Source organism: Gambusia affinis, linkage group LG24 (assembly GCF_019740435.1).
Source record: "Gambusia affinis linkage group LG24, SWU_Gaff_1.0, whole genome shotgun sequence".
In the NCBI taxonomy this organism is placed as follows: domain Eukaryota; kingdom Metazoa; phylum Chordata; class Actinopteri; order Cyprinodontiformes; family Poeciliidae; genus Gambusia; species Gambusia affinis.
Genome location: NC_057891.1, coordinates 8,831,873 through 8,855,902, shown reverse-complemented (window position 1 = coordinate 8,855,902; position 24,030 = coordinate 8,831,873). Strand labels below are relative to the sequence as shown.

The window sequence follows — 24,030 nt, the reverse complement described above, 5'->3', positions numbered from 1 at the left end:
GGTTACCATAATTTGATATAAAAATCATATTTATGATTTGGAGCATTGTCGTGAAGCAAAATACAACAAAGAAAGTAAAAAAAAATCTGGTCCTTTTCAATACTCTTTTTGGTAGGCATTCACCGGCACGTTTGCGATTCCTGTAAATTTGCGTAGCTTTTTGCTAGATGCATGTATCAGTTGTGAAAGGTTCAATTTTGCCAGTTACTCCCCCCCTCGAACACAGAAATGGTCAGAGAACGAAGCAGAAAGAGAAGACGTCTCTTAAAGCAACGTAAAGACTTGGGTGTAGCTCATGTAGTGACGGTTTTCTCCTGGATTTCTCTCCAGCTGCTGAAGGACTTCCCAGACGAGCTGAGAGCTGACATAGCCATGCACTTGAATAAAGAGCTGCTGCAGCTGCCGCTGTTTGAGTCAGCCAGCAGGGGGTGTCTCCGGTCCCTTTCGCTCATCATCAAGACCTCCTTTTGTGCGCCAGGAGAGTTCCTCATCCGCCAGGGCGACGCTCTCCAGGCGATATACTTCGTCTGCTCAGGATCTATGGAGGTTCTGAAGGATAACACCGTTCTGGCCATTCTGGGTAAATGATACCGTGTTACAGTGACAGTCATCAAAAACGTACGTCCACCTTAGCTCCAGGATTTTATGTTCTGCTTCATCTGTCGTCGGTAAGCTCATCAGATCTGGTGCGTGCCAGGCGTTCGGCGCTAATCGGAGCCATTTTTCCACCTGAATCTTGAAGGTCTTTTTTGTTGAGGAGTCCAAACCAAAGAAGCCCTCCTAGATTCAGGCAGGAAGGTGACTCAAAAACTAACATGTTGGAGCTTGGCTTAAGAAAACGTAGCGAATGCTGCATCATCATCATCATCGAGAAGAAGTAGAGTCAAATTATCTACGGATAAAAATCACTGTGAACACTGTTCTGACAAACTTTTCTGAATGATTATTGCAACCTGTAAAAAGGACCTGTGAGAAAAAGAAGCCATTCAGCACTTATGAAGTCACTGATCATTCAATGTTTTGCAGAGAGTCAGAACCTAATCAAGCACAGGCTCAGTATTCACAAAGCCGCAGTAATGTTGGTATTAAGCTGCCCCTCTGGAAAAACAATTCACGCCCCATCAAGCGGAAGATGGAGTTTCACTGAGATGGTTAGCAGAGCCCGGAGGTCCTGATAAACTTTGAACTGCATGAATGTGAAATTTAAACTCACTTTCCCACACTGGTTAAACTCTAAATGTTACTGTCAGGGATCAACGCTGGAAAATGAATTCCCGTTTGCAAATCCAGCTCCAGTCCAAACAGATTTCCGCAGATTTTGCTTGCTTTGTCACGCTCAAAAAGGCTGAGTGAATAGAAAAATCCAAACCAGAGTCTGGAATCTTGACCCTAAACATCAGCGGCGCGGCACTTCTTCACAACTGATGATGTTGTGATTATTGCCATCTATCTCAGATGCTCGAGATATAAACATAAACGACAATGAGTCATTTCACTAGAGCAATGTTGTTCATCTCTTCTTTGCAGAATTGTTTTAATGTAGGCACATTGGATTATATTCCATAATGTTTAATGATGAGTATAGTAGAAAGAAAGAGCACAAACGGAAGCTTTTGTAAAAGGCCAGTAAAAGTCTGAACTGAAAAACAACAGTTCAGGATTTTCTGCTAGAGAGCGAAAAGCAGCTCCGCATCACCACACTGCCTCCACCATGTTTGACAGTGGGTATGATGCTCTTTGCTAGCTTAATGTCAAACTTAAAGTACCATTTTTGTCTCAACGGTCCACAAAATATTTTTGATGTTTTTGGTAAAAGTCTGTTTTTGAATTTCAGACTCAAACGTCAAACGTCAAGAGTTTCGCTTTCTGAGACAGGTGCTGTTTCAGTAATCTCTTGAATTCTATCTGAAATAAAAACAAAAAAACAAAAAGAAAAACAATCCCAGTTTGTGGCTAAACTAGAGTGGCACTTGTATTTCCACACAGGGTCAGGTTGGTTAGTATAGCTTTTGTTTCCCAAAAGATGGAATCATCATTTGAAAACTGCTTTTTGAAGTTCAATCTTAAAATTTGTTTGCTGACCTAAAACATGACAAAAAAAGAAGCAAAAAGTGAAGAAACTGGTAGCAGAAGTGCAACCTGTAATTCAAAAGGATCAAAAAAGACCAAAAAAATCATAACCAAAGAAAATAATAAGTGAAAAGAGAAGCTACACACTTTGTTGAGAAGCCTCAGACGTGTGTCAGCATTACTCCTCCAGATAAAAGAGCCTCTCCAGGGTCATGTCCCACAATGTGAACGCTGACACTCCTTCCCGTCCACAGAACAAGGATAAAACAGAATACAGAAGCGCAAACAGTCCTGGAAACAGTTCAGCCTCACACAAAGCGCCGACCAAAAATTACCAACGCAGCTTTTTAAACCAAAGGCCTAGCTGCTGTAAATAATAAAATGAGCGCTGCCCACAGAGGATAGATGCCGTGCTCATTAGTTTCATGCTCGTGTGCCGGCATGTGGATATTAAAACAGCACTGAGCTCTTTCTGCTCCCTCCTCTTTGTGTGTTTTCCCAGAAACACACACACACACACACGCACACACACACAACACACACAATACTCTCTCCTGTGCAAAAGGAGAATTAGGAAATGCATGTGCTACTTTTCTTCCTTGTTGTTGTTCTCCCTTACATAACCACGTGAGCACTGAGCGGCTTTGGCAGTGCCACTTCGGCTTTGCGGCGCAGGTGGAAACGGTGCGCAAAGAAAGGAGGCAGAATCAACAACGAGCAACACTGGGCCACTTTGCTTCACTCCGCACAGAAGAGAGAACACAATCAGTCGTGGCTTCGAAAGTTTTGTACAAATAAAAACCTCTTGGAAGTCACCTAATGACTGAATAGTTGTTTGAAATGTAATCTCAGGTTTGTTAGAGAACAATAATGAACAAACATGAATACTTACAACAGAACAGCCACTAGCCGTGTTTTGAACAAATTTGGCCGTCATGGAATCATGACAAGACTTTGACACAAGGTTTCTAAAGTGTATTTTTGTTATTTTGGTTCTTGTTCCTAACCCCTGCAAATACAACTCAACAACACCAATCAGTTGTTTTTCTTTACCTAAAAGCCTCTGGTGTGTACAAGGAAGATGAAGAGAGATTTGATTTTTTTTCATCTTCACAGTCGAACACCAATCTTTAAGAGAGGGAAAGTTAAGGGAGAATTAAAATATCTGGAGAAAGGATGGTCTCATAATCCAAGGACTTGCACATCCTTTCTAACAGCAGAGTGCAAATACTTCCAAGTGAAAATGTGGGATTCTGACAGACTTGGGAGAAAGAGCGGCGAATGCCAAAACTGAATCAAAAAGTTATTCGGCGTGATATTAGTTCAAGGTTGTGAACACTTACAGAACCAAATTATTGCGCACACAGATTTGCTCGTATTTCAGTTTGTCTACGTATAATATGGCAATTATTCTGTTCAATGTTGAAATGATCCTTTCTCCTTACAAGATTCAGATAATATGCATTAAAATTTGTGGCTTTAAGGTGGCAAACTGAGAAAAACTTTAGAAGGTATTAATAATTCAATATTTGTTTGAATCATTGTATTCTTAATACCGATCCTTCCATGCCATGCATGCTTTAAAAACCACAACACACCGCGTGTTAGAATCCATGTGACGAGACACAACTTCACTGGGAAAAAAGAAAAGATTTTCGTTTTTCACGCTCGCCTTCAAGTTTCTGTGTCTCTCCCTGTAAGGTCGGGGTGACCTGATCGGCTCCGACTGCCTCACCCAGGAGGAGGTGATTAAGACCAACGCCTGCGTGAAGGCGCTCACCTACTGCGACCTGCAGTACATCAGCCTCAAAGGCCTCCGCGAGGTGCTCTGCCTCTACCCCGACTACGCCCAAAAGTTCATCACCGAGATCCAGCACGACCTGACGTACAACCTGCGAGAGGGACACAGCACTGAGGTACAGCCGCAGGTCGCTGTCAGCAAAAAAAATTTAAAAAAATAAAGATGTTGGTTTTGTTGGCATGGACGGCAGTATAAAGACAGATTTTAAAAGATTTTTTAAAAAAAGAACAAGTTTTCTATGCATGTGTGGTTCATGGTGAGTGAGGACTGCTCTGCGTTTTCCCCGGTTGAGATGATTTCCAGCATTTTGATTGGTTAGGGGAGCAGCACAAGGGAGGCAATAGTCACTGAGTTGTTAAGCAAAAATATGAATCAACTGATGTCAACAAACAAGGACCGCATTTCTAATTAAACTCAGAAATTAGAAGTTTTAGGTTGAGGTAAGGCTGGGGATAAGGGCAACTTTGGCTCCTAGAATGGCTTGAGGTCAAATCGCTGGGTTAGAGATTGAAAAATGAATCACAACATACCACACAGTGTGCAGGACTGTTCTGTGCACAAGCCATTACTCATATCTCTACATCTTGCTTCCAATAGGGGAGACCTTCCCGTAATCCTTCTTAAGTTTTGATTGAAAGTTTCAAAGACTCTCTCAAAGCTGCTGCTACTTTCTGGCCGGCTCTCAGTCTGACGCTTCACCGTTTTTCGCTGGAACAATGAAGAGTGGCAGGCAAAAAGAAGTGCTTTTTGCAGTTTGTCACAAGCTTGAAGAAAAACAGATGAAAAGGTTCCCTGGTCTGATGAGACCTAAAGCAACCCTTTTGGCCTAAATGGAAAGTGCTCTGTGGCGAAACACGGTGGAGGCAGCATCATGCTGTGGGGATAGCTTTCAGCATAGAAAGAAGAACTGGTTAAGTTGATGGGCAAACATGGAAGAAAACCTGAGACTGAGGTGTAGCACATGTACTGGAACGGCCCAGTCAAAGTCCAGATCTAAATCCAACTCACAATTTGTCGCAAGAGCCAAGCTTACTGAGTTCGCTGCTATTTTACAGAGCTGGTGGAGAAGACTAGCAGAAACAACAAAAAAAGTTTTTTATTTGTAAAAATATTGAAAAACATGTTTCCTTTCTCTTTAACATTACGCATTAATAATTTGCAACAAAAAGAACCAGAATGAGACGAGTCCCAATAATGTACATTGACGTTTGTGGTCTTTATAACATGGAGAACCTCAAGGGGCACTAACACATCTGACAAAATGTAATGTCTGTTGCTTGTTTCATAGTGAGAATGTATTGTTCTTATGATGTAAAGCACTTTGCACCGCCTTGCTGCTGAAATGTTCTACACAAATAAACCTGACTTGACGAAACGCAGAATCCTCAAGCTTAAACTTGCACTCGTCTCCTAAGAAACGCAGGAGAAAAGCCATTCTCAGCCAGACGGACTATAAAATCCCCTCAGCATGTTCCACCTCTGCTGAGCCGCTTTCTCCTCGTTCGGCACGCTCTCTTGTGTTCTCATCAAATGCTGAAACATCAGAAGATTTGTCTGGAACTGCGAAGTCTTTCCGGTTACCATTTCATTTGCTCTTTCTGGGTGCCGCTTATCCACCTGCTGCTATCAAGAGCTTTTAACAGCCTGCTTTCATTTTAATCAGTAAATTCATAGTGTTCCCACCAGCTAAATTGCAGTGATCCAAATTACTCTTAATGCTTTTTTTTTTTTTTTTTTTTTTTGTTAGCTGATTGTTGATTGCGCCTTATATCACATGCAGGACTCTGGGAAATGATTTATACCTTCACAGGTTTCTCCTTTTCTTTTCTTTTTTTTTTTTTTGCTTTTTATAGTGTCACATTTAACTGTTTAAGTTGAGTAAATTAAATACTTAATTGAAAAAAAATGTATGTGGAGGATTTTTGACCCACTCTTCTTTCCAGAATGCTTTTTGGGGTTTTTTAAGGTCACGCTAATCAATGGAGTTCACAATTAGGATCTGCTTTACTGGCCATCTTGGGTTCACAAATGAGGAATTTGACTTCTTTTTCAAGCGGTCACTGAGTACAGACTTAACGCATAAATATGTAAGGCATATTTTTGCCTTAATTTTTGCATAATCCCAGTGTGCTTTAGTTTAAGGTCAGAAATGTATAGCTCATATGTCTTTAGTCAGGGGTTGAATGAGGTCTGCAGGGTTCAGGGTTCATCTGTGACCTCCTGCGTCAAAAGCCGATGCGCTCCCTGGAGTAATTTTTGTTGGCCGGACAAGGTGTTCCACGTTTTATTTGTGAAAGAGAAACTGATTTTCTAACTACTAGTGGCAATTCACGGCTCTCTACTCTTTACATCTAACATCTGGATCCCACCTTTTGCCCAACTGGAGATGTTTGATCAGGGTTTAATTTTCCACCTCCTGCATGACCGCTCACAGCACCCTCTCCATCTTAGACTTTTCTAATCTACAAACTCCTCTTCCTCCTATTTTTGATTTTTTTTTTTTTTCCACAATGCCTTTTCAGTTGAGAAGGATTAGCCATCTGGTCTGTGTGTGTGGGGAGGAGGGTGAGCAAAGGAATCCACGGCTTCTGCTTGAGAGGCTGCCAACAGATGACAGACACGAGCTGCGGATTCAGATGCTGGGAATCTAGCGTCGGATCTCAGCTGTAGTCTACACATGAATGACCAGCTTCTGTTGGAAACAGCTAGGTCACATTTTCTCTGTGAGTAAACATGTTAATTAGAGCAGTGGTTCCAGGGAAGCATCAAGAAAGAGGGAAATATGCAGTGTTGGCTTTAGGATTAAAATATCACTACTGCATGTTCAGAGGTTTATTTTTTCACCTCAGAAATGCAGGTGCATTCTCAATAAACGGAAATATCACTAAGAAGTGATTTTGCTTCAGTGAAACTAATTTGATATGGATTCCTGGCACACAGACTTTGATGTTACAGAGGTTGATAGAGTGCTGGGTAGAAAAATCTGCGGTAGAAGAAGGTGGATAACCACTCCCAAACTGCTGAAAATGATTCACTGAAAGAGAGAGTTATACGGTACAATGCATAAACTTACAGAGATGTTATGTAAGGTGCTGGCAGCTACTATTTTAACGACGCTTAAAACGAGAAGCCCATTTTTCAAATGGTTTTATTTTGTTTACAGAAGACGCTGTTTAATTTCAGAAATCAGAATCTCACTGGTGCAAGTGCAGGTTTGGTGTTGTGGAGCCAAATTTCGGCCCTCAGCCAGGAGGTAAGCAGGTGGAGAGCAGGAGATGGCTTTAATAAAAAGGAAAAATAAAAAAACTGCACACCAACGGGAGCAGCTCTTCTTCTGAAACACTGCCAGCCAGAACCAAGCAACGCTCAGAATGCAAGGATCCAATACAAAAAACCTGAAGTATGACGTTTCCTGCATGCTAAATGCTTATAGGGGCTGACATTGCTTTTTTCTGATGAACATAGCAAACAATTCTTTGTCCATTTGGGGGACGTAAATAGACTGTGTGCAAAGTATTTAACTTTCACCCCAAGAAGGTTAAGCAATACAAGCAATGACACATCATACTTGAGACACATACTTACAGGACTTTAACAAAATAAAGAAAATTTTAGATACAACTTTAGGTGCGGCAATAATATAAATAATAAACATTGTGACCACAATTTTAATGAATATAAACCGAGAACATGAACTAGAAGCGTGCAAACCAAGCTGGAGCCACAACCAGCAGCCAGGTGGAGGTTATTCACCCAACTCTTTTCTGCCCTGATGCTCCTTCCACTCATTGCCCGTCTTTATGCCAGCTGAGCTGATCTCCTGACTTCAGCTTCATGTCTGCTAGAGAGTCCTGTCAGTACTCTAATTTCATTCAAGCTGTGCTATATGAAGCCCTGCTGCACTAAAAATCTTTGTTTTGTAATTTCTTCAAAGTATTACAACAAAATCGCAACTGCACAGCGTTTCATTTGATAAAGAGCAAATATGACTATGTTGAAAACAGTTCTGAACTTAAAAAAAAGATTTAAAAAGGGGAAATTGCCTGCATAGGAGTAAGCATATTACATGCAACATATATATGCACGTGCAGGGAATTCAGTGGTGCATCCTCAATCGACCGCGGTGAGAGACTAAAAATAGCGCCGTCAGATGGGTGGGGGAGGGACAGGGTCATCCCTAACTGGATAAAAATAGAGCACCAACCAGATGGAGACAAGACGATAGAACATCAGGAATGAAGGGAAATGGCAGGGGAGGAAAAGAAGAAGAAACTCGCTGATATTTGCATTCACGTGCCACCACACAGAGTCACAGCCGTGTCTTCACCGCGTCTAGATCTATTAGACTCTTCTCCTGAAGACTTAACCTCACCCCTTCCCTTTACCTCAAGCCATGCTTCACCTTGAGATTAAATTATTAACATCATGCCACTGCAGCGGCCACGATGTGACTGTGCAGAGAATCCCACATTACAGTTTCATAGACCTACATAGCGAAGCCCAGCAGATTTGTCCTTGCACAAAGACCGAAAGTTCATCCTCAGTGTGGAATCCGAAACTACTCCTGGCCATATTTCAGCTCGCAAAAGCATGCACGGTGCCTGCATGTCAACATGCATGATTACCCTCGCAGAAAGCACGCGTTTACAGCTGAAAACATGCATTATTGTGTTGGCACGCTGCTTTTTGGGGTGGCACGTGCTGCTCTCACATAAACAGACACTTGATTCTAAACAGTCCCTTCTCCACTCACCTCCCGCCCCTCCACTGCTCCTCCACAGGCAAACCTCTGCTAAAATTAAACCTCTGTGATCTATAAATACCAGTCGGGCATGTGAGCCAGGAACTGGATGGAGAAGACAGCAAACAGAGGGTGTGAGAAGGGTGACAGAGGGAGATGGATAAAGAGTGAAGGGAAGAATGAGAGCTGTGTTTTAATCAGCTTTGAGTGAAAATGTGCAGATAGCCCCCCCGCCCAAAAAAAAAAAAAAAAAAAAAGCAAAAAATAACAAACATGTTTGCATGTAGCAACATGCTGACTGCTGGTCTGTTTTAATGCAACTTGTTGGGATTTACAAACTAAACAAGGCCCTTCACATTTTTCATCTTAAGAACTCAAACGATTTCCATGCCTGCTTGATTTTGAATGGAGATGCTACTTTGCAGTGCTGTCTGTAAGCTGAATGGACATCAGCACTAATGCGGCTCTTGTGAATGGCGCTCGTTCCCTTTCACTTTTACTTTTAGTGACTCAGCTGCACCCCCTCCTGACCATAAAGGGAAATGACAGCAACCGTAGTCAAAGGAATGAGAGGTTTCAAAAATATATCATTACTGTTAAGGAGCAAATAATGATTAAAAAAACATGACTCTATGTGTACCTAATAAAGAGACCGTTGAGTATGAGCAACATTATAGGGACATTTAGCATGCAGGTTTTTGTAAGTGATTATAATAAGACAAATTAGGTATATTTCTTAAATGTGTGAGAGAAAGTAGCAATTCACACAACATGGCTTTAAACTTTAAACTTTAAACTTTAAACTTGGTAACCTCAACTAGGACAAAGAACCCAAAATGTTTAGTTTAAACTCAGGAAAACTTACAGTTCAATGTTGTCTCCAATCTGCCAGGGAGTTTTAAAAAAACTTGCAGCTGGTGTCTCTTCCCCACACTTCTTTGTAGCATGAGTACTTTCTATGAAAAGGGAAAACAAAGAGTAAACATATGTAATAACTGCAAACATAAACAAGCTTGTTATAGCTCTATCTAAACAAGAAAACAGCAACAACCAAAGTTGTCACAAAAGTTAGGTATTTGGGTTTAAGCTGGCCTGTTCAGTAAAAGTCCAACCGGTGGTGGAAATGCTCTTCTGAATTGGCCAGACCACAAAATAGCACTCGTGGAAACAATGCAGTAGAGGCAACGGTACCAAAAGGTATATCTTCTACAAAAACGACACAATTAGACATTGTATTACATGTATTGCATGCTGTGTTTTTGGATGTCTTTATATTAAGTTGGTCATTACTCTTGTTTTATCATAACTGTAAGTAAAAGAGGTTGTCGAACAGCAGCTGTTAGCTTGTAAGTTGTTAAGAATATGAGAATCAGTTTTAGAACAGAGGACAACAATGTCTCTCCAATTTGTGATTTCCTCCATCCAGACAGACTATGAGAGCAACGGAGGCCTTGTGAAGAAACTCCCCTCCATCAAGGAGGATGAAGAGGGATCCGGGTCTGAGGGGGAACACTCTCCTCTGCCTAAGATCTCTTCCTTGGGGAGGTTGGGCCGAGGTCTGCGCTCTCCTCTGCGCTCCCCGCTGCGATCCCCGCTGCTGCCACCGCGACCTTTCAGGCCGATAAGTGAGCCGGCTCGACCCTCCAGCCTGCAGATTCCCGTGGTGAGCTTCAGCTGCCTGCAGCCAGACCTCAGCCCTCGGTAAGGAGCCAATTAACTTCCATCTCTGTTGAACTTCACCCCGGTATTGATCTGGGTTAGTAGGATTCAGTCCTGTAGAAATTCTTTAATGAATGTTTTTATTGTATGTTTTAAAAATGCAAAGAATGGGTACCTTTGCATATATCCTACCGTTTTTACAGTCACATCTCTGTCTAGCATGGAAGTAAACCCATTCATAAACCCCAGAAGACAGATTGTGAATCTAGGCCACTCAGACAAACTCTTCAGGTCTGAAGCTATATGGAAGTCTGGCTGGTAATTGTCATGCAGGTGTGTGCTGCTTCTCTCCAACAGTCCATCATCTGCTGTCGCTGAGCACAACCTCTGACCTTCCATCTTTTGACAGCTGGACAACGTCTCAGAAAACCTCTCCTTGTAATGATGCATTTTTAGGCAGGTGCAGGAAGTCTCTGGCATTGAGATGAAAAAAATAGAGACAGGTTGCAAGGCTACAATGTTTTCATGATCCAGGTGCGTTTCTTCTTTTGTAAAGACTTGAGAAGTCTCAGTGGCTTTTTGTTTATTGTAACCATTAGACCATAGTCAAATGATTCGACCATTAGACCATTAGACCAGAGTCCAAGGAACAGCTAAGAAACAGCAAAATCCTCAAACTCACAGTCCTCTGGTAGAGGATATTAACTTGAAGCAAATCCACCCAGGTGATTAAGGTGAGTGGGAAGTTATTAAAAAATAGAGGTTTCTGCACCTCCACCATCAGTTTCAGCCACACCACAGACAAGAAGTATCTTCATTAGCTTATCAACTTCATTTGGAAGGCCTTCATGGTTTCTAGTATCAGCAGAACCAGTCTTAAAACTGACAAGTTTCAGTTTTTATTCCGATCTCAAAACCTTTTTGGTTTATTGATGTAGTTGTAAGCAAATTGGAGGCGAGTTTTCTTGTGCTTTTCGGGTCAACAGTGATGTACAGCTTGGAGTTCAAGCATGAAATCCTTCAAGCTTAGGTATGTCCTGTGTATGTTTATATCTTGATACAAGTCTTTAACAGTCAGTCAGGAGTTTGTAACCAAGTGATTCCTGAGAAATCTGCAGGTGGAAGTTAACTTCCTCTCTCTGTCAAATCCAGTTGTTGTAACTACTGTTCTTAGCAAGAAATGCTTCCTACTATATTTCCAGGAAGATTTAGTGACTTTGTCTAGTTTGTGACCTATTCTCTGAATGTTTTAGAGAATTATATCATCATATATTTAATGTGCAACAAAATGTTACTATGAGTAGTCCAGGTATTTGAGATGTTTTACCCCAAATACAGATGAGAGGGGCCAATAAAACCATTTATTGCTCCTGAAACTGCATCTTATTTGCAAAACGCCTACTTTTTAGATGAATTCTGTGTAGGGGATTAAATCATTTTAGGCACAACTATAAATGCTGCTTATAAGAAATCAGCCATGTTTTGCAATCATGTTTTGGTTGGAAATTCCTGCACAAACAGTAACAGGGCTACCATTAGCACTGCCACTTTTTTTCTGCAAACTGTCTCATTAGCATAAATTGACAGAGGCTATTCCTGCTCCCAGATGGACGGACGTTGCCTTCGCAGCCTTGAGGAGAATCTGTTTTGAGTCCGCCATTAGGAGAGGCAGTGGATTAAATCATGAATCAAGTCGAGAGTAAAAATTTTAATTGAAATGTTTGCTGATAGTCTCTGGCTGTGCCTCAATTATATCTCTAATTAGAACTTTAATAGAACTCTGTGGGATTGGTTTATTATTACAGCATCTCTACAGCACTAATGATGACCCTCTACTCTCTATCAAGTCTGGTGCTAAATCTAATTAGTGTTGTTTTTATTTTTTTCTTCGTCTGCTGTGGAGACTAAGGTCTTTCTTGAGATAATAAGGTATATTTAGATTCTAGTCAAATGCAGTGCGTGCCGTTGTTTTAAGTGATCTGCTGCCCCCATGTGGAAAGTCTTTCTTACTGCATGATAGTTATTTAAATCGAACTACATTCTCGCTTACCGACAAGGATCTCTCAGTGTAACTCCAGATCTTTTTTTGCTGTGAATCTTCAGGTTTGTGGATGGGATCGAGACTGAAAACCACACCAGCTCGGCTCAGAGGTTTGACTTTTCTCCCAGTGCGACGCAGAGTTTTCGCCCCAGCCCTGATTTGGCCACTCCAGGTGACAGTTTGCACAAAAATTACTACAAAAAGCAACAAATAAGTCGATCTACGTTTAACAGCTTCCTGTTTTATGTGTACCCAGGAGCCCAGGACGGAGGTGACACCATGGAGACTATTGAAAAGCTAAAACATGAGGTAAATTTGCTCCCCCATCTAAAAATACGAATAGTAAATTTTCATGATACATTTTTACAGAAAGAAGCATAGATCTTATTTACTTTATTTATTTTTAGTTCATTCAAGTGTCCAGGAACTTTCAACGAGCAAGTTTGTGTTTTTCTGGGGGATGAATATGTGATAGAGGTCCATTTCTATCCTTTAAATGTTCAGATGTCAGACTCATTATAAAATCAGAGTAAATACAAAATGCTCTATTAATTTATTGTCTTATTTCAAGTTTACAAAGGGATTTGTACTAGAAACTACACCAAATATTTAGTAATATTTTTGCATTTTTTGCCATGCAGATTGGAAGGAAATCCTAATAAAACATCATACGGTTGCTGTCTGACCTCACTAATTGCCCAGTGATTTGCACAAATGCTCAACAACTTGCAGTGTTTCTCCTCCATCTCTCATCTCTTTCCCCAGATGTGCGTCCTCTCACGCCAGGTAACAGCTGTGAGTCAGGAGCTGCAGGAAATGACCCGCCTCCTCAAGCCTCTCTTCCACAACTCGTCCACGGTGCTGATGCCCTGCACTGTGACTCCGCCCCCCAGCGTGTCCCCTCGGTGCTGCTCGCCAGGCCCCACAGTTTTAACCCAACAGGCTCCAGCGGATCCGCCGGACAGACGAAACGAAGCTGACCTCCACTCACCCCGGCTGGACACAGGCGCCGAATTTCAGGGGCAGTTTGATCCCCTCCATTGCTCTCTAACCATCTCCCCTCCCCTTACCTCCCAGCAGATCTGCCCTGCTCCCCCGCTCTCTCATCGCTCAGCTCCGCCTTCGCTCAACAGCTCCCCTCATGAGCACGCTGCTGTGTCACACCCTTGCCTTTCGTCCTCTATCCCCTCGCTCCCATCGGTCACCACTCCACTCCTGGTAGATTTGCCAGAGCCAGGCACCAAGCTGCAGACCCTGACCCTCCCAGCAGCATCCCACTCACACATCCAGCCCTTTTTCCAAACCTCCAGCATGGCAACAACAAACTCCCAGCTGCCCATACTGAACCTGCATGATGTGCAGCTCAGCTTCATCGATGAGGGACGGCCATCAGTGTGACGGGACTTTAAGTCAGATCTGAACCGATGGAGGCGACACGACTTACTGCATGATGAACAGTTTGCCGTGTTACAGCGTAAATACGATGTTTTTAAGCTGTTCTCATGAGCACTCTGTATGAAATCTGATAATAAACTTGCTAAACAGTTTTACTTCATGTGTTTGGACTTTATAAACAAATTAAGGGAATTCTGGGAATTGGAGAAAGTAAAGGTTGTTTCCATCTTCAGATTTGAATTATTAACTTTGCAGATGCTCCTCTTTGTTAAGTTTGGGCTTTTAATGACTTATTTTAACTATTTTCGTCCGGAGTGGTGTAACTATGACTGCCTGGTGGCGCAGTTGGTGACACTGTTGCCTTGCAGCAAGAAGAATCTGAAAGTGAACTGCATTTAAAACCAGAATTAGGTGCTAAAGTTTGAGTTTAGATCTTTTTTTTGTTGTTATTGTTTTAAAAATCCCCAGACGGTCGAAATGATGTATAAAGGCTTCAAAAAAGTTGAAAGCAGGAGTTTGAATACACTGAATAAGAAAAAAACAAACTATTTTGTTCCTTATCCCCATGACAAATTGCATCACACAAGACTTTTGTTTTGTCTTAATTTAATTCGAACTACCAAAATTATTTATATTCTCAACGTTTTAGTGGTTTAGCCAGAAGGAAATAAAGTTTTCAGACAAAAACTCATAAATCTGGTAAAGACTTGCAGGTTGTAAGAAGCAAATATCAAGATTTGCATGTTAAGTGTGCACACACTTACACAACTGTGCATTGAAATCCTGCAGGATTCTAATCAGATATTTAATCCTTCAAACTGAAGTGTTTTTTTTTAGATGCCGGGTCACACAAGGATTGTTGTTTGTGGTCTCCTTTGATGCATATTCGCATGTGTTTATGTAAAGTCTCATTTTGGCCCCTTTTATGCCATCTGAGCCCTCTGTAATTGAGACAAGTGCTTTGTCATGGGAACCAGATCCAAAATATGACTCCACGGTTCCACTGCTGCTCGTGTTCCCCACCCCGCCCCCAGAGAGAAGATGAGGAATTATTCCGCAAAAAAAAAAAAAAAAATAAATAAAATAAGTTCAAGTACTGGAAACCTCATACTCTTTGATGATTGTGCAGAATTTCAAACAAAAAGAGGTTCTTTGTTGTCTTGGACTTCTCATGCAGTGGGAAGGGAAAAAAATAAATAAAAAAATCAACTTGTCAGCTGTCTGCGCGCTGACTAAACCGTAACATCAACAGACGCCTCTAACGATGATTTTCCTGTTTAAATTTATGCTTAGATTAAAAAAAGAGAGGAACAAAGATAATAATAGTTGGACTGCTTTAAACTATGTCAGGTAAGTGGATCACAATCATATCAATGGGAAACAACCCACTTTTATCAATCAAAATATGCTGCAACACATATTTATACAATTTCTGTTTTTAACTTAATAAACTGTGTTCTGGAAATATAAGAATATGATGACATTTTTAATCAAATAAAAATCAGAAGTTACAGATTTGGCATGTTATGGATCCAAGTTTGGAAACGCAGCACCCTCTTTGGTTCAACGCCGTTACCACGGAGTCACCACAGTGAGGCAGCATTTCTATTTCTACCATCTATGATGGCCACTTAACGCTAATGCAGTCTGGGGTCCTGTTGAGGTTTCCTGCAGGATGAACATTTGTTAGGGAAGAAATTAAAACTATTTTTATTAGAGCTGTAACAGCAAAGAGGAAATCTCTCTATCTTTGAGTCAAAAATAATAATTTGAGGTTATAACAGATGGATTCTATTGCACATCTAGTTTATTGTGTCTTGTTGTAGTTATTTAAATAATAATATGGTACAAACTGCAGTGGATCAATGCACTGATCCATCATCGCTGATTATGAAAACTTCACACTGGTCCCCATCCAACTTGGATCCTGTACCTGTCCAGTGTTTATCCAGGTTCTGGGACATAAATTATTTTAGGTGAAATGAAATCTGAAAAGAGCCTTTTTCACCTAAACCTCAAGTAAGATGCTTCTAATCTGCCGTCCCTGTTGCCACTGTACGTTTTTGTCCTGTAGTTTTTCCTGCCACCAAACGTTTCGTTCATCAGCTACATACAGCACTGCATAAAGTTTCTTCAACGTCTTCAGCCAAAAAAAAAGCTATTTTCCAATTAATTGTACTACTGTAATCCAAATGCATTCTTCCATCTGAGATATTAACACTATATGCCTATTTTTAAATGTAATACAATGGATACAAATATAAATTATTTGCATAATTTCATTTTTATCTATGTGGTTACTAACTTTCCTCCCACCTCTGGCACTAATTAAGATAATAACATTATTTTGTATCTCTATTGATTAGATTTTTCTATCATTGCATTTTTTGAGGGTGGGGGAAATAATCCTATGGTATTGACAATGCTATTGATTATCAAGTATTTTTCTTAGTATCAGGACCAACTTTGAAAATTTAGGTACACAACAGCCCCCCTGTCCCCACTGAATATACAATGCTATTTCCTTATCTTTAGCGCATCTTTTTACTTAAAAATTGCTTCAACAACATGTGATCTAAGTCAACTGGAGGAAGAGCCAAAATGATTTACTCTGACACCATAATGCAACCAGACCCACATGTCCTTAGTGTGCTGCCAGTAGAGCACACACACACACACAAGATTTTCTTTTTTAAATCAAAATTTGTTATTACCTGACATTAAATGTTTTAATGTAGAGGAACATTACAGTTATAAAGTTATAAAAATGAGCCAATTAGTACTGGAAGTTGACTTTTCTGATTGTTTTAAGTGCTTGCTCCTGAGTTCATACACAGTGTGTAAGTTAGGTAACATAAGCACAGTCAGGAGTGCCTGATGATGAACAACATGACTCTGCTGAAGCAGGTTAAGACCCTGGCTTGCTTTCATTCAAGCCTTGGGAAGCCACTGCTAAGCCTACATGATGCTGAGTGACTTGGGGTGGAATGTCAAACACGTTTAAGATGATGCTGCACAGGTGGAGTGTTGGCAGCAACGAAAACCACAGAGGAGGAGGCAGACGGGCTGAGTGGTAATGATAGGTGACGATTCCTCCATCTTAAATAAATCAAAAACTGCTGACCACGCTGTTGGTTAGCAGCAGGCCTGTGATTTGGACGAGCTAGCGATGAACAGCCTGCGCATACTTGGGAAATCCCGATCAGGATGGCCTAATTTTTGTTGCCCTCCGTAAAAAGAAAAAGATATATGTTTTTGATGATTTATTCGCTGAGGCATTTTAACCTCTGACCAGTCATGTTATTTGCTTCCCCTCTGTTCCCAGTCATGCTGGGCCAGCTGCCACATAGTTCCTGCAAATGAGTAACAACATGGATCCTGTGAAGTCATTCCCCTAAAAAAAATTAAAAACACAATATGCAGAAAGACTAATAACAACTCATGAAGCAATTAAAATGTACCTCCTAAAATTAGATCATAAAACTAAATACTAGCCCGTTAAAAAAGAAATCAAGAAAACAATGAAAACAAAAAGGTACTCCTCACTCAGTTTTAAGGGGCTTCTCTGGTGCACTCTTTATTTTTTTGACGTAGAAAGTAATGCTGGCCATGTGCTTTGCTGTATACATTTGTTTCTATTACAAGGAGTGCAACTGACAGGACCATTACTGTCACTATATCCGTATTCTCTGAACGTTGTCCACTTCCAAAAGAAAATCCTCCTGACTCAGCACTACTGTGTTGCCCTGTCTCTTTTTCCTAAATAAAGGCATTTACAGAACTATTACAGTTAATTTTGGGTAAGTAACTAACTAACTCTATCCGACTGCATTATAATTTCTAGTAAAATTATTCAGATTCTATGTAGTTAGATGAAAGGGAGCCACATAAATAAACTGAATTGAAGCCATTTCAGCTGATTTATGGGTACACCTAAATATATATATATATATATATATATATATATATATTGTGGAGAAAGTTTTTAAAAAATGTTCTTCCTCATTTTGGAAAGTGAAATATTTCAAGCCTTTGTCACTTGTTACAATAATTATTATGGCTCAAAGAAAAAGAAAATTCAAAAATCCAAGTATGGAAATATTGCATAAGATCAATAAATGGGATATTTTAAGAAGAAATATCAGGTTTCTGAAAAATATATTCATTCTGTACTCGGTTGAGGTTCCTTTTGAAGGAATCACTGCATCAATGCGGCGTGGCATGGAGCTTGTGGTTCTGCTGAGGCGTTCAGAAAGATAAGGTTGCTTTGATGTCATCTTCATCTTTGCTTTCGAAAATGAGTGAGAACAATTCTTTTTCACGATATTCTAGTTTTTTTTTATATGTGTACATAGGGATATGTTAATGAATGCAAAAGGATACATTACAGAAAAGTGTCAGAAATGAAAAGAGGCACTGACTGCACAAAGGATTGTGGGAAATATTGCATTCAGGAAACAGGAATATGAACATTCCAGCTTGTATCCAAAAATGTGGTGTCAAGGAAATTAAAGTATGTTTTATAGTTTCCCTTTTCACCAGTAGAGGGGACAAAGTACTCCGTTTGAGAGTGATGTGAAGCCGAGATAAAACTTCTAAAAAATGGTCAAAACTTCAGTATTTTCTTGAAAATTATAGATGTTCAGTCAGACGCACCCACTTCTAATTATACAGTATCAAGGTGTGACGTTCACATATTAATCACCTTCCATCATATTTTTTTTCCCCCTCCTCCTGTTCTCCTGCCATCACAGCATCTGGGACATTAATAAGCTTTTCTAAATCTGTCATCACATTACTCATTTATGGTTTGAAATAATTAAGAAGCGCTTCAAATTCCATCCCAGCCTGCAAGATCTCAAGCTAAACATTTACTTGGTGCTTTTTTTGTTTTTTACTTAAAAGAATGTTTTTTTTTTGTTTGGAAGGAAAAAAGATGCAGTTGTTCATACATGTTGTTTTGCCTCAGGATTTCCCTCCCTCCTCCGGCTCCCTCCCTCCCTTCTCTACATGTGTCATTTTACATCTCCTTACCCCGTCGGCAGCAGCAGTCTGCCCTTGTCACTCCTCCTCTGTGCATCTCCTGCTCTGTGTTCTGTCAAGAAAAAGGGGGAAACGTTGGGAAATTCATATTTTTTCCAGGCTGGATTCACTTGTTTTCACCAATGGATGGAGTTTGTCGCCCGGCGTGCACAGTGACTTCCTAAAAAGTGAGTGAGTATTTGCTGGAAACTTTTCTATCAGGTGTGGAATTGAGAAATTTGCTTGTTTTTTTAATGAAGAACTTATGTGAACTTCTAGAAAAGCCTGCAAAATAAGAATTGTTCCACTTATATACTTTATGACAACATTCTGTTTCTTTCTATGTAACTGCATATGAATTGAACCTCTCAGGTGTTTTGAAATTTGTTATAATTTGGCTAACTACAGGCAAACGCATCATGTTTTTTAGATGTTCTGGATTTCAATACAGCAAAAAATATATTGTATTTTTGTTGTCAGTTTTTATTTAAACAGTTATACTTATTAACACTTAAATGGTTGGTTACTACACAATACCTACTGTCTGCTTCTGGTCGACACATTTTCAAAATTTAAGAAAATATTAAAGTTAGTCGCTGCGTTTATTCTGAAAATAACGGCGCAATTTCAAATTTAGCACAAAACAGAGGGGGGCTACAGACAGAGCAATAGTTCAAAACCTGAATAGTCCTAGTTTTAAAGCAAAAAATAAAATAAAAATGGGCCAGTGTGGCAATAAATAACATTTTGCCCAAAACTTGACTCAAGTGAAGAATATTTTACAACAAGATAAATTGTTTTTACTCAAATTTACTTAAACATGTACAATTTAACTTCTAGAAACCTGAATGTTTCAGTTTTTAATGTCAACAATCACTTACCCACTAAGCGCTCTCCATTCGAATCCTACAATTGGTAAAACGCAGCTGCAGCTAATAAAATTATTAATATGTTTGATTAAGCATTCGCTTGAGCATTAATAATTAACAGTTTTGTTGTTTTTCCCTCTCACATTAAGATTACATTGTCATTTTAGTGCTCCACCTGGGACACCTGGATCAAACGGAGCCATTATTAGCTTGATTTTATTAGCCGCAGCTGTGTGTTTTTGTAGCACACCGAACTCTGATTTTATTTGGCGCTTTCTCTTTAGTTGGAATTAAAGGACTGACGACGACCATACAGTGAGTGATAATGAGCATTTATGTATGCCGAATTTTATACAAGGATATGAAGATTTGGGAAGCATAGTAAAATATATTAATTTGACTTAAATTAGCTGTTATCAGAGACTTTTTCTCTATAAATACAGATTATTTCAAGGGAATTTGGTATTTAATGAAAAACTGGTGGATTTGTTTTGATTAATTTTTCAAGATTAAATAACAATGAGACTTATTAAGCTTATCGAAATTGCTTACAATTCTTAAACGTATATAAAATAAAAATGTCAACAGGCTAACATTTAAAGGTTAAGATGCTTTTATAGCTTTGGTTTGAAAAGTTCACGGTTGAATCACCCAAAAATGAAAACGTTTTTTACTTGAACACAAAAGGATGAACTGTGGCATTTGAAATACGTCATTTAAAATAAGAATATGAGTATAAAATATATAAGCAAAATATAAGAATGAGGTCATTTCAAATAAGTTAAAGTAGCTTACTAGGGGGAGAAATGTTGAATTTTGAAGTGCTTTGATATTTGTTTACCCATATAGTCTATATCCCATTCTCTGTTTCATAAATTCAGGTGGATTCAGTCAGAATATTGATATTAATTTTATTTAAAGTAGATATATGCTTGGGGTGTGTGATTATAATTGATCCACAGGAGAGCAATATAAATTTTCTAGGTCAATTAGGCTCATCTAGTAATTGATTGCAATTCTAGAAATGTAATCCAACTTGGAGCCACTGCTTGTTTTCATTAGAAATACTTTGCTGTTTTACCAACTTGTTTGCTTGGATTCTCGGAAACTTTCCTACCAGGTTTAATTAACCTGCTATCCAATTAAATCCCCTTTAAATCATATGAACTCACTTAGGAGAGATTTCATCAGACCCAGACCCCCAGAAAGACCCTTAAGCCTTTGCTACACACCCTTTACATTAGACCCCTGTCTTAATAAATCAACTTTTATGTGCGCTTTGTCAATCAGTGGCTACCGAGTGCATGACATTTGTCCTCCATGTGTGCTAGTAAAGTGAACACAGTCTGTGCTAGGAGTGTGTGGTCTCTTAAGCTGTACACCCACCTAATATGTTGCTTGAAGTGGGTTTTAAATGCATTTTAGGCCGCCCAAAACTTAAATCAAGGCTTTCATTTTGAGTGTTTATTCAATTAACATTTAAATAGATAGTAATTAAGTTGAAAATGTAAGAAAATAAAATTCGAAATTGTCCTTTAGTGTTTCTTTTCATTTTGATATAGGCGCTCGTAGTTCGCCTGGCTCTGCATGTTTTTGGGTCCCCTCACGAATGACTCAAGCTTACAGCATTTTTATTTATTTTTCTTTCACCGAGAAAAAAATTATGAGTGGCAAAAAATTCTGTATTATTCTAATGCGTGTCATTGATGGATTCCATACCTTCTTATTCAGCAGTACTTCTATCATTGTGTCAGACGTTTCCAAAGAAGAAGGCTATTTTTCTTTCTTTTTTCTTTTTTGACCTCTTAAAATTTTTTACGACACTCCTTTTAATTCAAGTTGCATATTTATTCCTCATGCAATAGCTTTCCTTGTGTGTTCTTCAAACACCACAGCCATCTTTCTTTTTTTTTCTGTTCCCACATTTTATGTCTCCCTCATTAATGGCTTGATAATTGCTCTCGTTAGAGGAGGAAATATGAAGCAGGGGAGAAGTGGGGGGCAGGGGCGATTATAATCCATTACCCCAAATATTCCAAAAACGTGTTTATTAGAAGCAGATGAAACTCAAGCTGAGGGAGCACTTTGTACGTCTGAGTTGCATCAAACCTTTCCTGCGCTGTACTAAAATGCATATTTGAGGGGATTTACTGAGAAAAAAATGGGGGGTAGGAGGAGATGAGTTGACTGTAGAAGATTTTTTTTTAGGTTTTAGTGGAAGGGGTCATTAAATCAAGATAAAGGATTGATGGGTGAATTAGAAAAGGCAGCGTGGGATGGACAGCTGCACCCAGAGGGACTCTGATGGGAGGAGATCGGCTTCTCAGTGATGCAACATCTGTTGTGGAGAAACATAAGAGGGAGGACATTTTGGAAGGAAAATTGGCCACACACTTGACTACAACGTGCAACTAAAGTGTGAAACTCAACTGTAAAATGATCATTTGATTGTATTTGGGCATTTAGGAGCAGTGAATCAAAAAATGTCTTTGACTCAGAACAGAGAGCTTTAAATGCATTTATTCCAACGTGATGATCGAGGATTGACCCTCTTGTCTTCTCTTCAGCAGCTCCTGCCGAGTCTGGCTCGTATTAACTTTGCGTGCGTTTTGAGGCTCAAAACTGCTGTCATTGTGGAAGCAAAACGATGCAAAAAAAGAGGAAAGAAGCATTTAGTTTGCCGTTGGCTCTTTGTTTTTGTTTTTGTTTTTTACTTTGATCGTTAAAGAAATGTAGAAAATCTGACTTCTGTCAATTCTAGACAATTCAGGTATAAGACTGTCACGGTCTTAAATCAGGTTCAGCAAAAGAAGATATGATCTAAAATTGTTCCTGTTATTACAAAAATAATATTTGCATCCAGATTACCTATGACATTTATCTTTTGCTGCTACAAAAACTGAAGAAATGATAAGCACCACTAAATGTAGTCATATTTTGGTAAATGTGCATCTTGGGCAGAGTTTTTTTTTTTTTTTTTGCTTTTTGCTTTTCTGCTCTTTATAGAGTAACGCAAGTTTAACAAACTGTTATTAGCTGGCTAGTTGGGCTTCTTGGTTTGTCAGCTAGCCAGCAGTCGGATGCCTACTGTAGTTTTAAAGATGCTTTGTAACAATGAATAATGGGTTGAGTTCCTTTAGTTTCCGAAATATTTAAGTACTTTCAAGTGACCAGAATGGGTAGTATCCCCTTTCTTTTCAGCCAGCTATCTGGCAGTGTGCAGCGACAAGTGTGGTAAGGGCAAAATTTCTGGTCACTCTGGCCTCTTTGGGATCTAAAAATCACTACAAGTTGGAGAAATACAGCCGTTTTGTAGTTAAAACTTTACAAAAATTGGATCTTTTGTCTCTGCAATAAATGAATAACAGTAAATGTTGACTGAAGTATTTTCCATTCACTTTACACAGAGTTGCAACATGCTACAATAAAATTTCATTTCATACAGCTTCATATGCCATTTGATTACATCTTTAAATAATTTTTTGGGAGGTCTCAAACTGTTAGCTTTGCTAAAGGCGATTTCTAACTCATTTTGCAAATGCGGCTCATTTAGCCGCTTTTTCATCTGATTTAAAGAATTGTTGTTTAATGTTTCTTTTAACTGAAAGTAAGTCGGTCAGAGCATAAAGCAGAGTTATTTTCAGGTCCTGAAGTTAGATTTAGAGCTTATTAATTATTCCAGATGATCATAAGTTATGAACCCACTTTTTAAAGTATCTTGTATTTCATACTTTTGCAGGAAAAAAGTTTAAATCGAGTCCAACAATTTGAGTTTTTTAGAAAGAAAAGAAAAGCAGTGGGCATGTTTTGGTGAGTGGTTGTTTAGAAACAATGGGGGGGAAAAATTGTTGAATTCAGGTCTTAGATTTCAATAAACTGATACTTTCAACAAAGATTATTGCATTAAAAATTCATAGACAAATGCTTTCGGGTAAAAAAAACAAAACAGCTTTATGGATTTGATTTGTATCAGCAGAATTAGGAACTTGGACTTTGGCGTTACTGTGTGCAGCTGGAGCTAAAGAAATCCTTCTAGAAATGTGAAGATCAAATGCAGAGGCTTAAAATGACTCCTTGAGCTCAGTTGTATTTATTTGTAACTACACTGCATTGTTATAATGTTCCGTCCACGCCTTAAACGCCTTCACGTCTTTCATGGTAGCCTGTTGTGTACTCCTGTGTCTAAACAGAGGATAATAAACGGTTCTGTATTTAGTCTGCTGTGGCCTTCCATGCCTCCTTTCTCTGTAAATAAATAAGATATTGGTTGGTTGTATTGACTAAAAAAGAAAAAAAAGCAAAGAAAGATTATATATCCTCTGTGAGTAAACATATGAGCAGTCTCATGTCAGAAGTGACGGTTCTGCGTATGCTATTAAATCACGCTGGTGTTTAAGTTTTAAGACTGTTCCTCATACAATGGCTGTAATTA

The 24,030-nt window shown here is 39.4% G+C and overlaps 2 protein-coding genes and 1 long non-coding RNA gene across 6 annotated transcripts in view; 2 read left to right on the top strand and 1 right to left on the bottom strand.

The window, feature by feature from the left end:
• LOC122826893 (potassium voltage-gated channel subfamily H member 3-like) overlaps positions 1 to 13,844 on the top strand; it is a 31,158-nt gene extending 17,314 nt beyond the window's left edge. For 2 of the 3 annotated variants that reach the window (XM_044109244.1, XM_044109241.1), the window contains 6 exons: positions 331 to 580; positions 3,772 to 3,998; positions 10,039 to 10,313; positions 12,375 to 12,484; positions 12,569 to 12,621; positions 13,078 to 13,844. In XM_044109244.1, coding sequence (XP_043965179.1) covers positions 331 to 580; positions 3,772 to 3,998; positions 10,039 to 10,313; positions 12,375 to 12,484; positions 12,569 to 12,621; positions 13,078 to 13,710 — 1,548 coding nt within the window. In that variant the 3' untranslated portion in view covers positions 13,711 to 13,844. The remainder of the gene's footprint in view (positions 1 to 330; positions 581 to 3,771; positions 3,999 to 10,038; positions 10,314 to 12,374; positions 12,485 to 12,568; positions 12,622 to 13,077) is intronic. The other variant, XM_044109242.1, reaches the window with a different exon arrangement.
• Positions 9,514 to 19,832, bottom strand: LOC122826895. Its single transcript, XR_006369889.1, has 3 exons — positions 19,611 to 19,832; positions 18,742 to 18,802; positions 9,514 to 9,568 (listed from the first exon to the last, which is right to left on the bottom strand). It is a non-coding gene; the product is annotated as an uncharacterized LOC122826895 (long non-coding RNA).
• The window catches only part of LOC122826894 (DNA-binding protein SATB2-like), a 24,451-nt gene continuing 19,193 nt past the window's right edge, over positions 18,773 to 24,030 (top strand). The window contains exon 1 of one of the 2 annotated variants that reach the window (XM_044109246.1): positions 18,773 to 18,917. The gene's annotated coding sequence lies outside the window, so the exon portion shown is untranslated. Of the gene's footprint in view, positions 18,918 to 19,835; positions 19,914 to 24,030 lie in introns of those variants that run through there. The other variant, XM_044109245.1, reaches the window with a different exon arrangement.